The sequence below is a fragment of the Camelus bactrianus genome, chromosome 25, assembly GCF_048773025.1.
Source record: "Camelus bactrianus isolate YW-2024 breed Bactrian camel chromosome 25, ASM4877302v1, whole genome shotgun sequence".
NCBI lineage: Eukaryota > Metazoa > Chordata > Mammalia > Artiodactyla > Camelidae > Camelus > Camelus bactrianus.
In genome coordinates, this window is record NC_133563.1 from 38,472,703 (window position 1) to 38,491,188 (window position 18,486).

An 18,486-nucleotide genomic window follows, 5' to 3' on the forward strand; every position below is an offset into this window, starting at 1 on the left:
GACCTGCAGCTGCTGAAATGGAGTCGAATGTGTTGGATGCGAGCAACCCCTTTACAGCAGAAGGCGACCTCCTGCTTTCAGACCTGGACCTGGACCTGTATGACGCTGACATCTATGATGTCCCGGACCCGGGGCTGCTCAAGGAGAGGAATGGTGAGGTGGCCTGGCCTCGACCCCTGTGGCGCAGGTCCTGTTCCCCGGGAACGCAGCACTCCCGGGGCAGTCCCCTCACCTGGCAGGGCCCTCAGGAGGGCCCTTGGCTGCCCCCGACCTCCAGGGCTGGGGGTCCACAGCCGAACAGCGACAGGGCTTCTCCTGCTGGCCTGCAGCGTCATCGTTTTCAGAGCCGGCCCCACGGCTTTTTACCAGCAACTCACAGTGGCAGAACATGAGCCCGAGCGCCCGTGCCCGCCAGTTGTGGCTGCTTCTGCGTACAGGCCTCCAGAACTTCGTGGAAAAGGTGTGGCTTGCTCAGGGTACCTGGCTCAAGGCCTCTTTCCTGGCCTGGCTCTTCTACTAAGGGCCCCGGCAGGACCCCAGCCCTGATCCTCCTGGCTCCCAGAGGCGGGTGCACTGCTCTCCCCCAACCCCTGGCCCCGATGAGGTTGACTAAGGCTTGCTGGTCGTGGCCTACAGGAGAAGAAAGCTGAGTTGCGCGTGGCGCGTTTGACCCACGGGCTGGAGCCACTGCGCCTCCTGGAGGTGGCACCCGGGCTACGTTCGGTGGCACAGGACCCGGTGGGCCGACGCTTTGTGATGCTGGATGGTGCGGGCCACCTGCACTTGCACAGGGAGGACGGCTGGATGCAGAAGAAGCTGCCGGCTCCTGCTGCTCTCACGGGGCTAGTGGCAGTGCTGGGTCCGCTGGGCACTGTGGGCCGCTTTGTGGGCTGGGGCCCAGTGGGTCTGGCCATACTGAGATCTGACTTAAGCTTACTGTGGCTGAGTAAACCAGGGGTGCACAGGGTGCCAGGCTGCGAGCCCATCTGCTGCCTGCCAGTGCCCGATCTCGGGCTGCTGCTAGTGGCCGAGGCAGACGGCAGCCTGGCGCTTTGGAAGTTCCGTTCAGGTGGCCGCTGCCTGGTTCCGCACAGGTCACCTCTGCAGCCACTGCCGGGCCAGGCAGGTGCACTTGCGCGTCTGGCTCTGGGGCCTCAGCCTCCCCATCAGGTCCCGTGCTGCTTCGCAGCCTACGGCTCAGCTGTGCTCACCTTTGATCTGCAAGCCTGGGTTCTCATAGATGTGCGTCGAGATCTGCACAAAACGTGAGGGGGCCCAGGGACGGGGGACTCATGAGGCGAGTCTGCGAAGGAAATCCAGTCATGGCAGGGGTGCAGGTACACACACACAAGGCGGTGCTAAGTCCGCCGGGCCTCCCTCTCACCCCTCAGCACCATCTGCGACCTGGCGTACTGCAGGGATGTAGAGGCCATGGTGACAGCTTCCCGGGACAGCACGGTGAAGGTGTGGGAGGCTGACTGGCAGATCCGGATGGTGTTCGTGGGCCACACAGGTGCGCCGCGCCACCGTGGTTCTTGAGGCCTGGTCTCCCTCCACCTTGTGCACAGCCTTCTGCCTTAAGGGGCTCTGGGCATGGAATTCCTTGACTCCTGGCCACGCTGCTCCTGGCCACCACCCTGACTGACGGCTCCCCTTCCTTAGTCCCTGATGTGCAGTGACCCGCGTCCCTCCTGCAGGCCCGGTGACTGCAGTGGCTGTGCTCCCCAACACAACCCTGCTGCTGTCAGCTTCACAGGACGGGACGCTGCGCACGTGGGACCTGCAGGCAGCGGCGCAGGTGGGCGAGGTGGCGCTGAGCTGCTGGGGCCGGGGCGTGTCGTCCGAGAGCGTGGACCGCCTGCTGGCCCCCGCCGGCCCTGGCTGGCCCTTGCTCTCCTTGCGTGCCAGCAGCCTGGAGCTGTGGCGCCTGCGTGAGCTCTACTCGCCGTTGGTGCAGCTGTCAGCGCCGGTGCTGCACCTGCAGGTGGCGCCCGCGCTGCCCATGCCCCTGCACCCGCCGCTGCCTGTGCGCCTCGTGTGCGCGTGCGCCGATGGCTCGGTCTACCTGGTGTCCGTCTCGACGGGACGCACCGTGAGCGCGCTTCTGCTTGAGCCTGCAGACTGCGTGGCTGCCGTGGCCTACTGCCTGCCTCACGAAGCACTGTGGCTGCTGACGCGTGCGGGACACCTGCTGTGTGCCAACGCGGCTCGCTGCCCCATGAGGGTGCTGCACCGCCTGTGCCCGCCGCCACCCCCTGCGTCCAGGCCCTGCTGCCTGCACCTCTACAGCCACCTCACAGACCCCAGTAGTGCATTTGCCACATGGGAGATCGTGCGCCAGCTCGAGGGCGAGCTGTGCCCCACTGACATGGCCTGGGCCTGGAAGGACAAGAACCGGTGGGTGCCAGAGACAGTGAGGGCTGGGCAAGGCGACAGGGCCCGCGCCAACAGGCTGCTGCCACCCATAGGTACCTGCCCGTGGTGGGGCACACCGACGGCGCCCTGTCTGTGCTCGACTTGCGCTCATCGAAGAGAGTCTTCCACACGGTGGCACACAGCCCAGGACCCGTCACCGCCATCGAGTCCACCTGGAACAGCATCGTGTCCTCCGGTCAGTACGTCTCCTCCCCCAGGAGGTGGCCTGGGAACCCCGGCTTCCCCCCCCAACCATGGCTCCCGCCCCCAAGGGGGAGACTTGACCGTGAAGATGTGGCGCGTCTTCCCCTACGCTGAGGAGAGCCTGAGCCTGCTTCGCACCTTCTCCTGCTGCCACCCGGCCGTGGTACTCTGTGCACTTGGGAAGCACGTCACTGTGGGCTTTGAGGACCCCCACAGTGCCACCTATGGCTTGGTGCAGTTCGGCCTGGACAGCCGCCCACGCTATGATCACCAGCCCCAGGACGACCCCACAGACCACATCACCGGTGAGGGGACAGGGCAAAGGTGACGCCCAGGCCACCGTATGGATCTGGTCCCTGACCCTGAGCCCTGGCCCCCAGGCCTGTGCTGCTGTCCCACGCTTAAGCTGTACGCCTGCTCCAGCCTGGACTGCACCATCCGCATCTGGACAGCAGAGAACCGCCTGCTGCGGTGGGCTGGGGCTGGGAGGGCAAAGGGAGGGTCAGGAGCGTGGGGGTGGCCCTCTGGGTTCTCCTGCCTCTGCTCTCAACCAGAGCCCAGCAGCCTGATAGGGGAGAGAGCCTTGCCTCTGCTGCTGCCTCGGTTTTCCACTCCGTGGAGCAGGGCTGGACTCTAGCCCTGAACATCCCTCCAGGCTCCTGCAGCTGAATGGTGCCCCTCAGGCCCTAACCTTCTGCAACAACAGCGGGGATCTGGTGCTGGCACTGGGCTCCCGCCTCTGCCTGGTGTCCCACATGCTCTACCTGCCCACATCTTACCTGGTTAAGGTGTGCACTGAGTGCCACGTGGGCAGGGTGGGGCTGCTGTCAGCAGATGAGCCTGCAAGGCCAGGGCTCCAGGCTCCTCTCCCTGCTCAGAAGCTGTATGGGAAGGTCGCCGACATGGTAGACGACCCTCCACTGCCCCTGAAGAGCCAGGAGTCGCTGACCTCAGACCAGCTGCGGAGGCTTGCCAACCTGCATGGGGCGGCCAGCCTCAGGTCTGCTAGCCAGCCTGGCTGAACTGTCCTGGAGGTCCCCGCCCAGCTCCCTGGGTCAGGGCCAGGCTGTGTCCCCAGCATGAGACCCTGGGGCTCCCAGGCCCCTTGGGCCACTGCAGGCCTGTCCCAGTCCTGGCCTCCCCACTCCTGGCAGTTGGTTGTTCCCCACCAGGGGCTTGGCCACCCACCTCCCGGGTCCTTGTCCCACCTCTGCCCTGTCCCACTGGTAGTGCCACCTCGTGACCCACCCATGCCCGTCCCTGTCTGCAGCACAGCCTTGTCCTTCATCCATCGCCAGACGGCAGCACCTCAGCAGCCAGTGTTGGAGGAGGTGGGGTGGGTCCTGACCCCCTCACCACCCCGGTGCCCCAGCCCTGCCCCCTGCCCAGGCTCAAGCCACTCCCCTCAGTCCCCGGGGCAGCCTGGGATCCCTGTGGTTGTCTGGGCAGCACGCGGCAAGGCTCGAGGAAGAACAGGCTGACCCCTGACCCCCACCCCAGGACTTGGAAGCCCTGGTTGCCCGGGACCAAGACCTTCAGCAGCTGAGACTGGGGCTGGTGAGCCCGGCCGCCCAGGCCCCACTCTCCGGGCAGTGCCAGGAGGCCTTCGATAACTACCTCCGTCTGATCTACGGCCCCGGCCCGTTGGTGAGTATGGGGCCTCCCCCAGCCCCCCACTTTGCCCTGTGCCTCTGACACTGCCCTTCTGCCCCCCCCCCCCCACTGGCAGGGCAAGTATACTGGAAGAGAGTCCCAGCAGTGCAGTGCCTTGCCCTTCACTGTGGAGAGAGAGACCTGGGAAGTGTGCGACCTGCCCAGAGACGCCCCTAGCCTCGGACAGGCTGGGGACTGCACTGAAGCCCCCCCAGCGTCAATGACCCTGCCACCACAGGACCTGGGGGCTCTGGGCCGGCGCTTTGCCCGCCCTCCCCGAGTGCCCGTGCCTGTCCCACCCCACCACCAGAGGGTGCACAGCAGAGCATCCCAGGTGAGGCTTCCCACCTCTCCCACCCCTCCCACCCCTCTGCCCTCACCTTGGGATCCCTGTCCCTCGCCTCTGACTCCTCTTCCTGGGCCCTAGCTGCTGGCTCGCTCCTCCTTGAGCTGTGAGCTGGGCCTCAGTCTGGACCTGCAGCTGCAGTCGGAGCGGCTCCGCAGGGAGAAGCCTGTGGCCCCGGACCCCCTGTCCTCCCACCTGCAGCATAGGGTGAGGGGCCTGGGCAGGTGGGGGTCCTGCCCAGCCAAGGGCAGAGCTGCAGGGACTCTGGAGTCCAAGCTTGGCTCTGAGCCCTGTCCCATTCCCAGATCCCCCTGCCACCGAAGAGGCGGCCCCAGGAGCTTCTCTCCAACCTCGGGGGCTTCTTTCCCGCCACCATGCAGCCCTACAAGGTGGGAGCCCCTTGCTCTCCCTAGAGGCACTTCCCTCCCTGTGGGGACCCTTCTTGTGTACCCCATCTTCCCTTTGCCGCAAACCTTTGTGTCTAAATCTGACCCAAGGGCCATGCCCACCCGCAGCCCCGCGCCCCTGGCCCAGTTCCAGTGCTGCTGCTCTGTGTGCCCTGCATCCTTGCACTCTGGGACCCAGCTGCAGAGAGCCAAGGACCCCAGAGCAGCACTGGGCAAAGCCAGAGCCTCTGCCAGCTGGCTGTGCCTGCGTACCCCTCCCTAGAGAAGATGTCGGCTGGGGAGCCCCCTGCGGACTTTGTCTGAGAGCTAGCCTCTTGCAAGGCACTGTCTGCCTACACTCTCACATCCAAATGCCCAGATAGGCCTTGTCTGGCACACAGACCTGGTCCTCCTACCTTCCTAGGTGGGTCACTGACCCCTCCAGCCGCTATGGCCTCTATCCAAGGCCTCAACAGCCCCTCTCTGAACTCCTACTGTCCCTCTCCTGTTGGTGTCTCTGCTCCAGGATGGGAGGCTGAGTCCCATGGAGAGCATCTGGGGTGTCGGGTTTCCCCAAAGGCCGCCTGTTCCCCAGATTTCCCACCTCAGTTACCACAGTTGATGCTGCCCTGACTGCCCTGTGCCAGAGATTCTCTCCCTGTCTGTGCTTGTGGGGGCAGGGCTTTGAGCCCAGCTCTCAGAGACCCAGAGACCTGGCTGGCGGGTGCACTGCCAGGGCGGCCTCTGGGGCAGGGCGGAGCTTGATCCTCAGACTGCCCCGTGGTGCCGGCCCCGACCTGCACCTCCAGAAATTGACACGGCCTGTCCACTTCCCGGGCTGCGTGCCCAACTCCGCGGTGCTGCAGCAGATGTGGCTCCCTGGGGAGGTCAGAGGCCTCGGTGCCCTGGGCCAGCTCACCCACAGCAGCAGACCAAAGGCAAGGGGCAGAGCTGGGGGCGTGCTGGCGGGGCCGGGGAGGGGTGAATGGGAGGGCCTGGCTCCCAGGAGCCCTGCAGCCACTCGCTCTCCCCTTCGTAGCCAGGCGTGAGCCAGGACGACCTGTGGCTGGTGAGGGGCATCAGGCAGCAGCACGCCATGTGGCAGCAGAGGCTGATCCAGTGGTTGGGGGAAGAGGAGGACAAGGAGCCGCTGGACTGGGCCTCAGATGCCCTGAGTCCCTGTGGGCAGCTCTCTGACCAGCTGCTGGAGTCTGAGGAGCTAAAGGCTCAGGTGGGTGTCCCCTGGTGTCAGGGTTAGGGAGCTGCTGGAGAGGCAGGGTCTGCACTGCTGCCGCTCCCCCCAGGTCTCTGAGTACTTGACCCTGAGGCCCATGGGCCCCCGCGACGACACCACCAGGACAGAGACCCATTTCCGCCGCCCCCCACACCGGCGTGGGCGCGCGCTCTGGGAAGAGCGCCACGGGCACCTGCCTAGCTTCCTGCATTTCTTCGTTGGGCAGAACTGGTTTAAAAAGCTGTTCCCCATCTTCACCCTGGAGGTTCGGGGGAGTCTTGGGAGCGCGGGCTCGGGTATGGGATGGGGAGGCTGGAGGCCTGGGTTGGGGCAGGGGGCAGGCCTCAGCACGCGGGCCCTGCAGGCGTACCCTGAGGTGGGCACGGTGGAGGGCCTGGCCTTGCTGTTCATGGACCTGCTGGACGAGGCCTCCTGGGCCGACCGCGTGGACATCCTGCACGTGCTGCTGAGGCTGCTGCCTGATGTCAGCAGAGGCTTCTGTGGCCGGCTGCAGGGCATCCTTGTGCGTTTGCTCAACCTGGACCAGCCGCCGAGCTTCGAGGTGGGCCCCAGCCCTCGAGAGGCCCCGCCCCGGGCCCCAGCCCTCGAGAGGCCCCGCCCCTCCCCCGCCGGGCGTGATCCGCTCCCCTCCCCCGCACTCAGGACAAGACCCAGAAGCAATTCGTGATGCTGGCGCTGCAGCTGCTCCTGGCCTGCTCCCTGGAGTCCCGCGAGGTGGTGCTGGAGCTCATGTCCTACTTCCTCTACTCGCCCGCCTCCTGCCGGTGAGTCCCTCTCTCTACCCGTCCTCCCTGCCAGCCCCGGGGCCTCCAGTAAGCCGCCCACACCTGTCCCAGGCCAGAGCTCAAGAAGCTGCTGGACGGACTAGGCCTTCAGGACCCGCAGGGCTTCCTGTTCCAGGAGATGTTGACCTGGGTCCAGGGCCCGGACTGTGACTCCAAGGCTGCACTGCGCACGCGCTGCTGCCAGAAGCTGGAGGAAATGATCCAGCAGCTGCAGGTCTGGGCGGGCTGGGGTGGGGCTGGGGTGGGGTGGGCCGCTGGGCCACAGAGCCTCCCACCTTCTCCGGAGGCTTTCCCAGGTGAGGCCAGCAGGCTCCTTGCCCCGCCCCAGCTCTGTGCCTCATCCGTCCTCCCCAACCCCCAACCCCTCCCCATCTCCTGGGATCCTCCTGCTCCTCCCTGGGGAGGAGATGGCAGTGGGGTCTCCCGCTGGCTTGGAACTGGGGCAGCACCACTTGGGCCTCACTATTGGTGGAGGAGGGGGCAGCCTCTGCCTTGGACTGCAGTGCACCCTCCACTGGCTACCTTCCCCTGCAGATGGAAACCCTGCAGCCGTCTGTGACCAAGTTGTCCGAGATCTTGCCCCAGGTCTCGGAGACCTCAGCACCCCTCCCTCCTGCCAAGGAGGGCCTGTCGCAGACTTCCATGGCCTCTGGGGCAACTGTTCACATCTCTGTGACCCCCTCCGTCCGCTCCTGGACGCCCTCGCTGGTGGTCTCGCCTGGGGAGCCGGACGTGGCCGCCCTGGAGTCTCAGGCCCAGCAGATGCCACCACAGACGCGCTTCAGGCAGACCAGACGCGCACTCTCTGAGATCCTGATTCACTTCTGCTCTTCGCCCACTGCACTGCTGGACGAGCCTCTGCCGCTGGAGCAGACGGACTGGTCACAGTCAAAAGTGCTGGACCTGGGACCCATCGACGCCCTCAACTTCTTCTGCAAGCAGCAGCAGGTTAGGCGGCAGGGCCACCAGCAGGAGGACCCAGGGAGCCCGCGCCCTGCCCTGCGCCCGCGCCCTCAGGGGCCCAGCACAGTGGTGCCAGAGCTCCGAGATCGCCGGTGAGCTGGCCACGATGAGGCTGGGGAGGAGCCGGTGTGGGGTGGCTGACGGGCCGGCTCAGCCAAACCGTCTCCTTACCATCCAGGTACTACCCTATCCTCCGGCTTCAGGAGGCCAGGGCCCAGAGGTCTCCAATGAAACTGAGGGGTGAGTGGGGACAGGAGTAGAAACTGGGACCTGGCCTTCACCCCAGCCCAGCCCAGCGAGCACTGACCCCACCCCAAGGCCTCACTGTCCTGCTGGCTCCCAGGTCAGATGCTGTCCCGGCTCCAGCCGGGCCGCACCCTGGACAGTTCCATCCGGACCCTGAAGCTGCCGCTGCCACGAGTGGAACTGCAGCCTTTCCCCCTAGACTGGCCCAGGCCTGCCCGTCCACTGCCCTCACTGCTCCTGCAGCCAGCCCTGCAGCGCTACTTCCTGCCAGATGACACGGACCCTGACAGCTACAGCTGACCAGGCTAGCAGCCTCGGCCTGACCCCGTCCCCCCTCCCTTTCCCTCCAGTCTGGAGTCAGGACACAGCTCTCTAGCTGGCTATTTGCCCCTGGCCGGGGCCCAGGGCTGGAATAAAGTCCACATGCAACAGCCAGCACATTGGATGCCACCTTCATCTTTAGGGGCCGCTGAGGTGGGCAGAGAGGTCTGGCTGGTGTGTCGTGAGCCTGCCGGTGGCCAGCTGCACACGTGAGGCAGGAGCTGGGGGCACAGTGGGGTCCAGGGTGGGACAGGATCTGGGCTGTGGTCAGCACATGGTGGAGCAGTGTTCCTGGTGGGGTCGGGCCAGTCTACTCCAGAGAGGGAAGCCGGAGGATGGGTGTGCCCTGCTCAGGCACGCAGCCAACCTTTATCAGTTATTACTGGGGTTGGGGTGGCCACAGGTGTGTGGGGAGAAACCTGCAGTTGTTTGATGCAGGTGAAACCAGGAGTCTGTCAGAGCTCTGCTACTTGTAGGCTAGAAAGGAGGAGGATTGATGACGCGGCCCTTCGTGCTTTATTCAAGGAGCAACAAAGGGGCAGTGTCGTCTGGACCTTTCAACCTAAAAGTCACCAGGAGGTCGACCTTGTCTGTGACGCATAGGGTCTCAAGAGGGCCTCGGCTTTCTTCTGAACGGCTGTGACCTCAGAAGGCACTGACCCAGCCACCGTGGGACCCCGGGGTACATGTCTGCTGGGACTGCCTTTGCTGAGGGCCCGTTCCAGCTTTCACAGCTGGCTGCTGGCGGCCTGGGTGGTGGTTTCTCTCCCGCATTTTCAGCCTCTGACTTCAGATGTTTCTTCTCGGTGGCTTTATGTTTAAAACTGGTGTCCCTCCACCTTCCCCACAACCCCCAAGCCGTGCAGGGGCTCTTGTTACGGGCTGCCGAGGGGGCAGCCCTTTCCTTGGCTGAGCGGGGCCGGAAGTGCAGATGCAGGTGACCAAAAGCCCTGGCGTTTCTGTAGAAGGAGCCGTGCTGGCTGAGACGGGCTGTGAGGCCCACAGCAGTCGGTCTGCTTCCACTGCTGCTTCGTGGTTTAAATTATAAAAGCAATAAATGCTTTAAATACAAACATGAGAAAGTAGCACAAAAGTTTAAACAAGTCAAAAAACCCCAGTGTTCATAAAGGAAAACGATACATTTATTAGTAAATATTAATATATAATTTTTTAAAAATTAGGAAATATTATTAATTTAAATACACCATTGAGACTACAAAGGTGACCGAGTGGGAGGAGACATTTAAAATACATGTACCTAATAATGGCTCATCTCCAAAGTGTATAAAGAACTTCTACAAATCAATAACCACTAAAAAAAATCACATAACCCAATAGAAAAATGTACAAAAAGCTAGAATATGATTTCCACTATAGAAGACGTCAAAATAGCAATGTATGTATAGGAAATACACACAGACATATATATTTCTCTGCTTCCTGACTGTGACCTTAAGTGAGTTAAGTTCTCTAAGCTTCAGTTTCCCCATGCATGAAATGGGGCAGTAATGCCTCACAGGCCTCCATGAGGATGAAATGAATTATTGTACCTGAAGCACTTAGGGACAGTGCTGAGCACAGCGCAGACACAGCAAAGCTGGACCCCTTCCTGGTGTCACTTATGAGTAATTTTCAGATGAGTTGAAGATTGGAATGTAGAAAACATAGAAATATGTCAGAAGGCAATTTAGAAAAAGTAATACTCAGAAAGGGGAGGCATATTTTCTGATTTAAAAAAATTCTACTGGCCAACAGACACCATAAAATCAAAGACCAAAGTGGTTCATACATTTAAATGTAAAATTATAAAAATTTTAGAAGAAAACAAAAACTCTTGGACCTAGCAATGGATGAAGAGCCTTAGACATTACGCCAAGACACCATTTATAAAAGAAGAGAAATCAATAAATGGAACTTTGTCAAATTTTAAGACTTTCGCTCTGTGAAAGGCCTTGTTAACAGGATGCGAAGACCATCTACAGACTAGGAAATACCTACAAAGGACTTACCCACAAAGGACACATATCCAGAATATATAAGCAAGTCTCAGAATTGACTGTAAAAGCCAAACCACCCCACTAGAAAATGGGCAAAAGAAACAGAACAGACACTTCACCCAAGAGGAGATAAGGATGGCAAATGAGCCCATGCGGAGACGGGGAAACGGAAGCGCAGGGCAGCTGAAAAAAAAGGACACCACCAACTGCCGGGGAGGCTGCGGGGCCACTGGACCTCCTTGTACTGCTGGTGGGAATGTAAAATGGTCCAGAAGCTGGAAAACGATTTGGCAGTTTCTTGAAAACCACGACTCAGCAATCACACTGCTGCGCATTCATGCCAGAGAAATGAAGGCTTATGTCCACAAAAAACCTGTGCACCAACGTTTACACCAACTTTATTTGTAATGACCCCAAACTGGGAAGGACACAAAGGTCCTTAAACAGGCGAACGGCCAACCCAACCGTGGCACGTCCACATGCGGACTACTCAGCCAGGAAAATGAACCGTTACTGACACAGACAGCAACCTGGAGTCTACAGAGAATTATGCTGAGTGAAAAAAGCCAGTCTCAAAACATCATCTACTCTGTGATTCCAGTTAAATAACATTCCTGAAGCGACAAGATGAGAGGTGAAGAACAGGTTAGTAGTTGCCGCGGGCAGGGAGGGTGGGCGGGCAGGAGGGAGAGCTTCGTGGTGATGAGACTATTCCCGGTTTTGCCTGTGGCATTGGTTACATGAATCTACACGAGTCACACGGTGGCATGGAACTACATGCATACCTTGGTTTTGACGTTGTTTTATAGCTACATGAGATGTAACCACTGAAGTACCTAGAATAGACATGTCTAGAGACAGCCAGCACATGCTTAGCAGACATGACAGACAATCCCCAGTACCTCCATTAAAAAATAATAAAATAAATAAGAACAGAATGTATTAAAAAAAAAGAAAGACTAGAGGTCACTAGTGGGTGATGAGGGGAGGTGGGCAATTAGTGCTTAAAAGTTAGAGTTTCTGCTCTGGGTGATGAAAACGTTTTGGAAACACTGTGGGCATAATCAATGCCACTAATGATACACTTTAAAATGGTTAAATGGCCAATTTTGTTGTATGTACTTTACAACCACTTTCAAAAGTTAATGTAATATACCACAAGCCATTGAATTTAAATGGGTGACCTGTATGGTATGTGGCTTATACCTCGATGTTACCAAACGGAACTTGAGTCCACTCAACCGACACACAGCAAAGCCAATCCACTGCACCAGGTTGTGGTGAAGGAAAGTACAGTGTTGATCGCAAGAACAGGCAGCTAATGCCCCATATACCCGAGCTCCCTGACGGCTTTCAGGGAGGATTTTTAAAGACAGAGTGAGGAAGGCGGATCACTGGGTGGGTGATCAGCTTGTGGACAACCTCTGATTGGTTGATGGTGAGGTAGAAGGGTGGTATTTCAGGAATCTCAATGATCAGTTTTCTGGAGTCTCTGTGCTGGTGGTCAGCAGGCAGTGAACTTCTTCCACCTGGTGGGGGTTTCAGTATCTGCAAAACCACTCAAGGCTGTGGCTCAGGATGTCATCTCTAGCCCTCAAGGTCCTTGACTTTGTTTATGGCTGAACTATTATTATTTTGTCTTGCTTGACTGCTTTGTTTCTGCATTTTCTCACTTCTCTGATTAAATTTGCTCTTTGGAACTCAGGGAAGTGCTAGGAGGCCAAAGCTCCTCTGCAGAAAGGGTAGAGGGACATGGGGCGGGGGGGGGGGTCTGTCCCTGGGCAGGTGTTGCAGGGTACTGTCTGGTTTCAAATAAAGCTAATTTTAAAAACATTTAAAAAAACACACAGGAGCCTCCTTGAAGGTACTTTCACTGGCCAAACTGAGGACAATCTGAGGATCAAAATAATGACAGGAAAATATTACATTTCTTTGAATAAACTAGGAATCCATGAGTCTTTGTTGACATAAATAAATAGGTAAAGAGAAAGCTTTTTGCCCTCATAACAAACAATAAAATTAGAAACTCACTCTTTGGCAACCACCATGATCATAAGTCAGAGAAAAAAATAGTAACATGAAAAAACTAGCGAGTGAAAGGTGAATGAGGAACGGAATGTTTACATAGTCTCAAAGTATCTCCCCACAAAATATTAAATACAAAAAAGAAAAAGAGTAACCTGAGAGTGAGGAAGCCTGGGCAACTCCACCTTAATTAAGTGATGAAATCAACTTCTCCAGGCCTGGAACCAACTGACACAGTGCCACCTGATCATGGCCGTGGTCTGTGTCAAGGGCACCAAGATCAAAGACTGAGGAGCTGTTCCCAACCAAAGGGGACAAGAGGCACAACCTTTTGCTGAAAGGCCATTACTGTAAAAGGTCATTACTGGGGTGACTGGTGTGACCTGGGGATTTGACTTTGAGTTCTCTGGGTCATGGGTATATGGGGGTTCATTGCACAGTTCTTGTAACTTTAACTTTGAAATTATTTTCAAAAAGTTTGGACCTTTTAATTCATTTTAGGGATATTTAAGGCTCCCTACTGGTGACTACCATAAAAACTTCCTCAAACCAATCAAAGCCAGGGCTTGCGCATTAGTCCTCTGGATGCCAGTGGGCCCTGAAGGTGCACATTTTTGTCTCAGTCAAAAGTTCCCACCAGAGGGCATCACTTACCTAGATTATACATAATATTCCAATTCCACATCTTGAGGAATTTTCAGCTCTTATGACTGGAATCTGTGTGTCCCGAGCATGTGGTTTTCCTGGAGAGGTGGGCACATTCTTGGACTTGTCCATCCTCTTCAATTTCTGTTTCAATTTCACTTTCATGAAAGTTTAGGTCGGGATTGAGGCTATGAGGCGCCCTTCCCATGGGTCTCAGGTGGGGGCAAATCGCAGCCCTTGGACCTTATGATCTGCTGACTTCAGGGGCATACTGTTCCCTGTGAGTGGCTTTCCAGGGCATCACTGCCCCAGAGGCTTCATCCTGACCCTTAGTGTGAAATAAAAATAATGTATCAATCTATTAAGGAGTTTTTAACCTATGTAAAAGTACGTAACATAACCCATAAGTCAGATAATAAATGGGGGGAAACCTTCTGTATTAGAAAAGAAGAATAAAATAACAGGGACCTACTGTAGAGCACCTGGAACTATATTCGATATCTTGTTAATAGCCTATAATGGAAAATAATCTGAAAATATATATATACATATATAACTGAATCACTTTGCTGTGCACCTGAAACATTGTAAATCAACTATACTTCAACTTTAAAAAAGTTATAGTAACAACAACAAAAAAGATCTCAAATCAATGACCTCAGCTTCTACCCTAAGAAACTAGAAAAAGAACAGCAAATTAAACTCAAAAAGTAAGCAGAAGAAAGGAAACAGTAGGTCAAAGTAGAAACCAATAAAATCGAAAAAGGAAGCAATAAAGAAAATAAATCCAAAAGGCAGTTCTTTAACAAGATTAGTAAAACTGACAAACCTCTGGCAAGACTGACAAAAAGAAAGACGACACAAATTGCCAATATCAGCGACGAGACGGGTGATACCACAACACTCTACATATACTAAAAGGACAGTAAGGGAATATAATGAAGAATTTTGTGCCAATTAATTAAAAAATTTAGAGGAAATGGACCAACTCCTTAAAAGACCCAAATTACCAAAAGTCGCCCAAGAAGGAAATGACAACCTGAACATACACGTATCTATTAAAGGAATTGAATTTATAATTGAAAAACCTTCCCAGAAAGAAAACTTCAGGCCCAGATGGCTTCACGGGGAATTCTAGCAAACATTTAGGGAAGAAGTAACATTAGTTGTACAAACTCTTCCAGAAAATTCAAGAGGAGGAATTTTCCCCCCAGTCCTTCTGAGGCCAATGTTACCCAACACCAGACAAAGATATTACAAGAAAAGAAAACCACAGATCAATATCCCTTATGGACTGAGATGTAAAAAATTCTAAACAAAACTTCAGCAAACTGAACACAGCAATACATAAAAGTGAAAATGTCTCCCGACCAAACGGAGATCATACCGGGAATACAAGCTAGTCTAACACCAGCAGTCAGTCTGGCTTCGCTTTCAGTGAAGATGGATCTCCGTCGGCCCGCGAAGGAAGAGGGCCACGTGACCAGCCAGCTCTCGGTGGCTGGCAGGACCCCCTGCGACGGCGCCACAGCTGGCGCAGCGTCCGTGCCTCGGGACCCCCACCGCTGCCGGGCAACTGAGGCGCGCGGCTTCCGGGCCGGCACCCAATCCCACAATCCCCCGGCCTCCGCGTGGCCCCGCCTCCGAGCGGCGGTCCCGCCCCCTGCGCAGAGTCGACAGCCTCGGATTGGCCGTTGCAGCTTCCGCTACCGTGGTGGGCGGGGCCGCTGCGCCGCGGCGGTGCCAGGCGGATCTACGCGCGCTGACCCGAGCGCACCGACCGGCATGGTGGACGCCGGGGCTGACTCGGGCGCGTCAGCCGGCAGCCTCGCTTCCGTAGGGTCGCCGATGCCAGAGGCCGGCCCGAAGGCGGCGGCTGCGAAGCTGCTGCCCTTCCTGGCGCTCGGAGCGCGGGGTGACCTGCAGGCGGCGGCGGCGCAGCACGTGCTGGCGCTGACCGGCTCGGAGCCGGGCCGCACGCTGCTGGCCGGCCAAGGGGCACTGCTGCGGGCGCTGGTCGAGCTCGCGGTGGCCCCTGCTCCCGCCCCGGCCCGAGACGCCGCTCGCGCGCTCGTCAATCTGGCCGCCGACCCCGGCCTGTACGATCCGCTGCTGGCGGCCGAGCCCGGGCTGCCCTCCCGCCTGCTGGGCTGCGCGTTGGACCCACAGTGGCCCTGGGCCGAAGAGGCGGCCGCCGTGCTGGCTAACCTCAGCCGCGAGCCGGCGCCGTGTGCTGCGCTGATGGCGGCGCTGGCGGCCGCGGAGCCGGTGGAGACGGGCCTGGAGCGGCTGGTTCGAGCGCTGTGCACTCCCGGCTACAACCCCCGCGCGCCCCTTCACTACCTGGGGCCTGTGCTTTCTAACCTCAGCCAGCGTCCCGCCACGCGCGCTTTCCTGCTAGACCGCGACAGGTGAAGCCCAGGGTGCTCGCTGGGAGGGGGTGAAAGTGAGAAGGGACGGCACTGAGTGGTCCTTCCCTCCAGGTGCGTGGTCCAGCGGCTGCTGCCCCTTACCCAATACGCGGACTCCTCGGTGCGCAGGGGCGGGGTGGTGGGGACACTGCGAAACTGCTGCTTCGAGCACCGTGAGTGGTGGTGGGGAAATTGCCATGTCGGAGAATGGGGGGGGGGGGATAGACTGGACTGGGGCCCCTCTGGACTGGCCTCCATTCCTGTTTCCCCCAGGACACCATGAGTGGTTGCTTGGGCCCGAGGTGGACATTCTCCCCTTCTTGCTACTGCCCTTGGCTGGGCCTGAGGACTTCTCTGAGGAGGAGATGGAGCGTGAGTGGCTTGGGCTGAGCCTCAGGGTTGGCTAGGCAGGAAGGGAGGCCATTAGGGGAGAGGGAGAAGGTGTCCAGGTCAGGGCCTCTTCTGAAACATTCCAGCAGGGAGCTAAGCACAGATTTGGCTTACAATGGTAGGGTCTGGCGTATCAGCCCAGGGGCCACATAGGGACCCAGTGACTCCCACATTCACCCCTAGGGCTGCCTGTTGACCTGCAGTACCTGCCGTCAGACAAGCAGCGAGAGTCTGATGCCGACATCCGCAAAATGCTCATTGAGGCCATCATGCTGGTGAGCAGCGGTCCTGCTACATTAATGCCCCCCGCAACACACACAAGTACACAACATCTGGGTAACCTCTGTCCTCTCCCAGCTGACAGCAACGGCGCCTGGTCGGAAGCAGGTGAGAGACCAGGGAGCCTACCTGATCCTGCGTGAGCTGCACAGCTGGGAGTCAGAGCCCGATGTGCGGATGGCTTGTGAGAAACTCATCCAGGTGGGTGCGGGGCTAGGGGGGTGGTGGGTGAGCGTGGTGTGCTAGCCAGCTGCTCACCTGCCTGCCCTGCTGGCAGGTGCTTATTGGGGACGAGCCGGAGCACGGCATGGAGAACCTGCTGGAGGTGCAGGTGCCCGAAGATATTGAGCGAGAGCTGCAGCAGCAGGACCTCCAGGACCAGGAGCAGTGTGCGCAGAAGCGTCAGGAGCAGGAACTGGCTCCAGAGCCACAAGCAGAGGGAGCTGCACCCACCTGAGGCCCCTGAAGCCCGCCACCAGCTCCAGGCTTCCCAGACCAGACCCATCTGCAGCTGCCGGCAGGCCTCCGGGTCCCCTTGCTCTGAGGCTGTGCGCTGCTGAGAAGCAGAGCCACCTGTAAGCTCCAGGTCCTTGCTGAGGGCCCTAGAGCGAGTGCTCAGGAAACACTGAAGTTTTGAGGGCACTGTTGCTTCCAGCAAGAATGCTGGTTGCTCAGAGAAGGAATGTTCAACCAGAGCTGGCCAGGCCCTATGACTTGCTCAGGTACATCCTCGGGGTGTCCTATGAGGCTGGACAGAAAAGTACTGCAAGCTGGAGGGGTCAGCTGAAGCTTCCCAGTCCCAGGGGTGCTGCAGTGGTCTGGGCGTAGGTGGGCACCCAGGTGCTTGCAGTGCCCCTTGCTGCCAGTCCTGTCCTGGGGCCCTCAGCTTGCCCTGCCTGAGACTCGGCCTCAAAGGGCTGACTTGTTGAGATTCTCACCAGCCACAACCTGTCCTGGAGCCTCCTAGGGCTGCATCCCCCTGGCCTCTCCCTGGAGCACTCCCTCTCATCCTCTCCACCTTCCCACTTGACCTTGCTCAAACCCAGTTCTCAGCCCTGTGCAAGCTCCTCGAGTCCTGTTTCCCAGTTCTGGACTAAGCTGATGCCCTCGCCCTCTTCCAATAGCTAGGCCCTCTCCCTGGTCAACTTCCCTGAGTCTCAGCTCCCCAGAACCCCTTGCCTACCATGCTGAGAGCCTCCCTGATACGCCTGCAGCCTTGCCCATGGTCCAAGGTTTTTTCCCCACCACCCTCTGCCCCCTTGGAGCCCCTGGCTCCATGTGTGGTACCCCCAATTCTTCAGCCACCAAGCCTTGAAGACTGTCACTGGTAGGCTGTCTGTTTGGCCCTCACCCCACTGTACTCTCTTCCAGAGCCTCCCACCAAACCTAGTGCCATCTTTTGCACAGGACCCCTGTGTACTGGCCCTCCCAGGCCCCTTGTACCCTGGTGCCAGAGGGTAGCTTCTCTTCCCAAGAGTTCCCAATACTCCCGACTCCACAAGTCTCAGTCTGGTACTGCCTTAAAGCTGGAGGTAGCTCCACTTGCGCACCCCCATCAAGGCTGGGTTCTTTGTGGTGCCAGGTATCTCCCTCCTCAGTAGTCCCTCTCTATTCCCCCTTCCCTCCCAATTAAATGAAAGCTCTGGCATGTAGGTATGTGGACTCTTTTCGAGGTGCCCCAGGGCCTGTGGCCCTCTTCCTGTATTGTGAAGTCCACACCCTCGGCTCCACAGAATAAACGCTTTATCTGGCCTCACCCCGGCCTGCCTGCACACCCTCGGTTAACAGGTGGTGCCCAGGCAGGCTCTGGGTGGCAGACACGGAGCACAGCAACAGCGATGCCGGAGGGACCTACCCCGCTGCGCCCCATGACTGGCCTCCAAGCCCCAGAGCACCAGCCCGGCAGAGCCCGCACCTCGTCTGGGGCGAGCCCCAGGGTGCTCAGGCACGGAGGTGCCATTGGGTAGGGCGCCCTGTTGCTGCAGACGCCGCAGTTGCAGGAGGGGCCTTGGGGCATCTGAGTCTGAGCTGGGCTCCGTGTTATCCAGGGACGCTGAGAGCTGAGACTCCTCCAGCTTCTCTGCAACCAATTGCAGTGGGACCGTCAGATGGTGGTGGGTGGGGCGCAGGAGGTGCTGAGGAGCTGCCCACCTGCCCACCCTCGT

General features: G+C 58.3%; 2 protein-coding genes and 1 long non-coding RNA gene across 3 annotated transcripts; 2 read left to right on the plus strand and 1 right to left on the minus strand.

The window, feature by feature from the left end:
- Positions 1–8: 8 nt before the first annotated feature.
- WDR97 (WD repeat domain 97) lies at positions 9–9,339 on the plus strand. Its single transcript, XM_074352926.1, has 23 exons — positions 9–153; positions 330–460; positions 637–1,265; positions 1,392–1,513; positions 1,698–2,397; positions 2,469–2,611; positions 2,688–2,924; positions 3,000–3,090; positions 3,275–3,619; positions 3,890–3,950; positions 4,120–4,266; positions 4,349–4,606; positions 4,700–4,825; positions 4,924–5,007; positions 5,814–5,942; positions 6,044–6,235; positions 6,309–6,503; positions 6,603–6,800; positions 6,902–7,023; positions 7,096–7,258; positions 7,345–8,099; positions 8,186–8,247; positions 8,351–9,339. The coding sequence occupies exons 1-23, from the start codon at positions 18–20 to the stop codon at positions 8,551–8,553; spliced, it is 5,229 nt and encodes a 1,742-aa protein (XP_074209027.1). The 5' UTR covers positions 9–17; the 3' UTR covers positions 8,554–9,339.
- Positions 9,340–9,698: 359 nt separating this feature from the next.
- On the minus strand, positions 9,699–14,839 carry LOC141574989 (uncharacterized). The gene is made up of 2 exons (XR_012502188.1): positions 14,629–14,839; positions 9,699–13,569 (listed from the first exon to the last, which is right to left on the minus strand). It is a non-coding gene; the product is annotated as an uncharacterized LOC141574989 (long non-coding RNA).
- A 112-nt stretch (positions 14,840–14,951) lies between these two features.
- Positions 14,952–18,077, plus strand: HGH1 (HGH1 homolog). Its single transcript, XM_010961173.3, has 6 exons — positions 14,952–15,652; positions 15,725–15,825; positions 15,926–16,024; positions 16,226–16,317; positions 16,400–16,522; positions 16,599–18,077. The coding sequence occupies exons 1-6, from the start codon at positions 15,027–15,029 to the stop codon at positions 16,776–16,778; spliced, it is 1,221 nt and encodes a 406-aa protein (XP_010959475.2). The 5' UTR covers positions 14,952–15,026; the 3' UTR covers positions 16,779–18,077.
- The last annotated feature ends 409 nt before the right edge of the window (positions 18,078–18,486 follow it).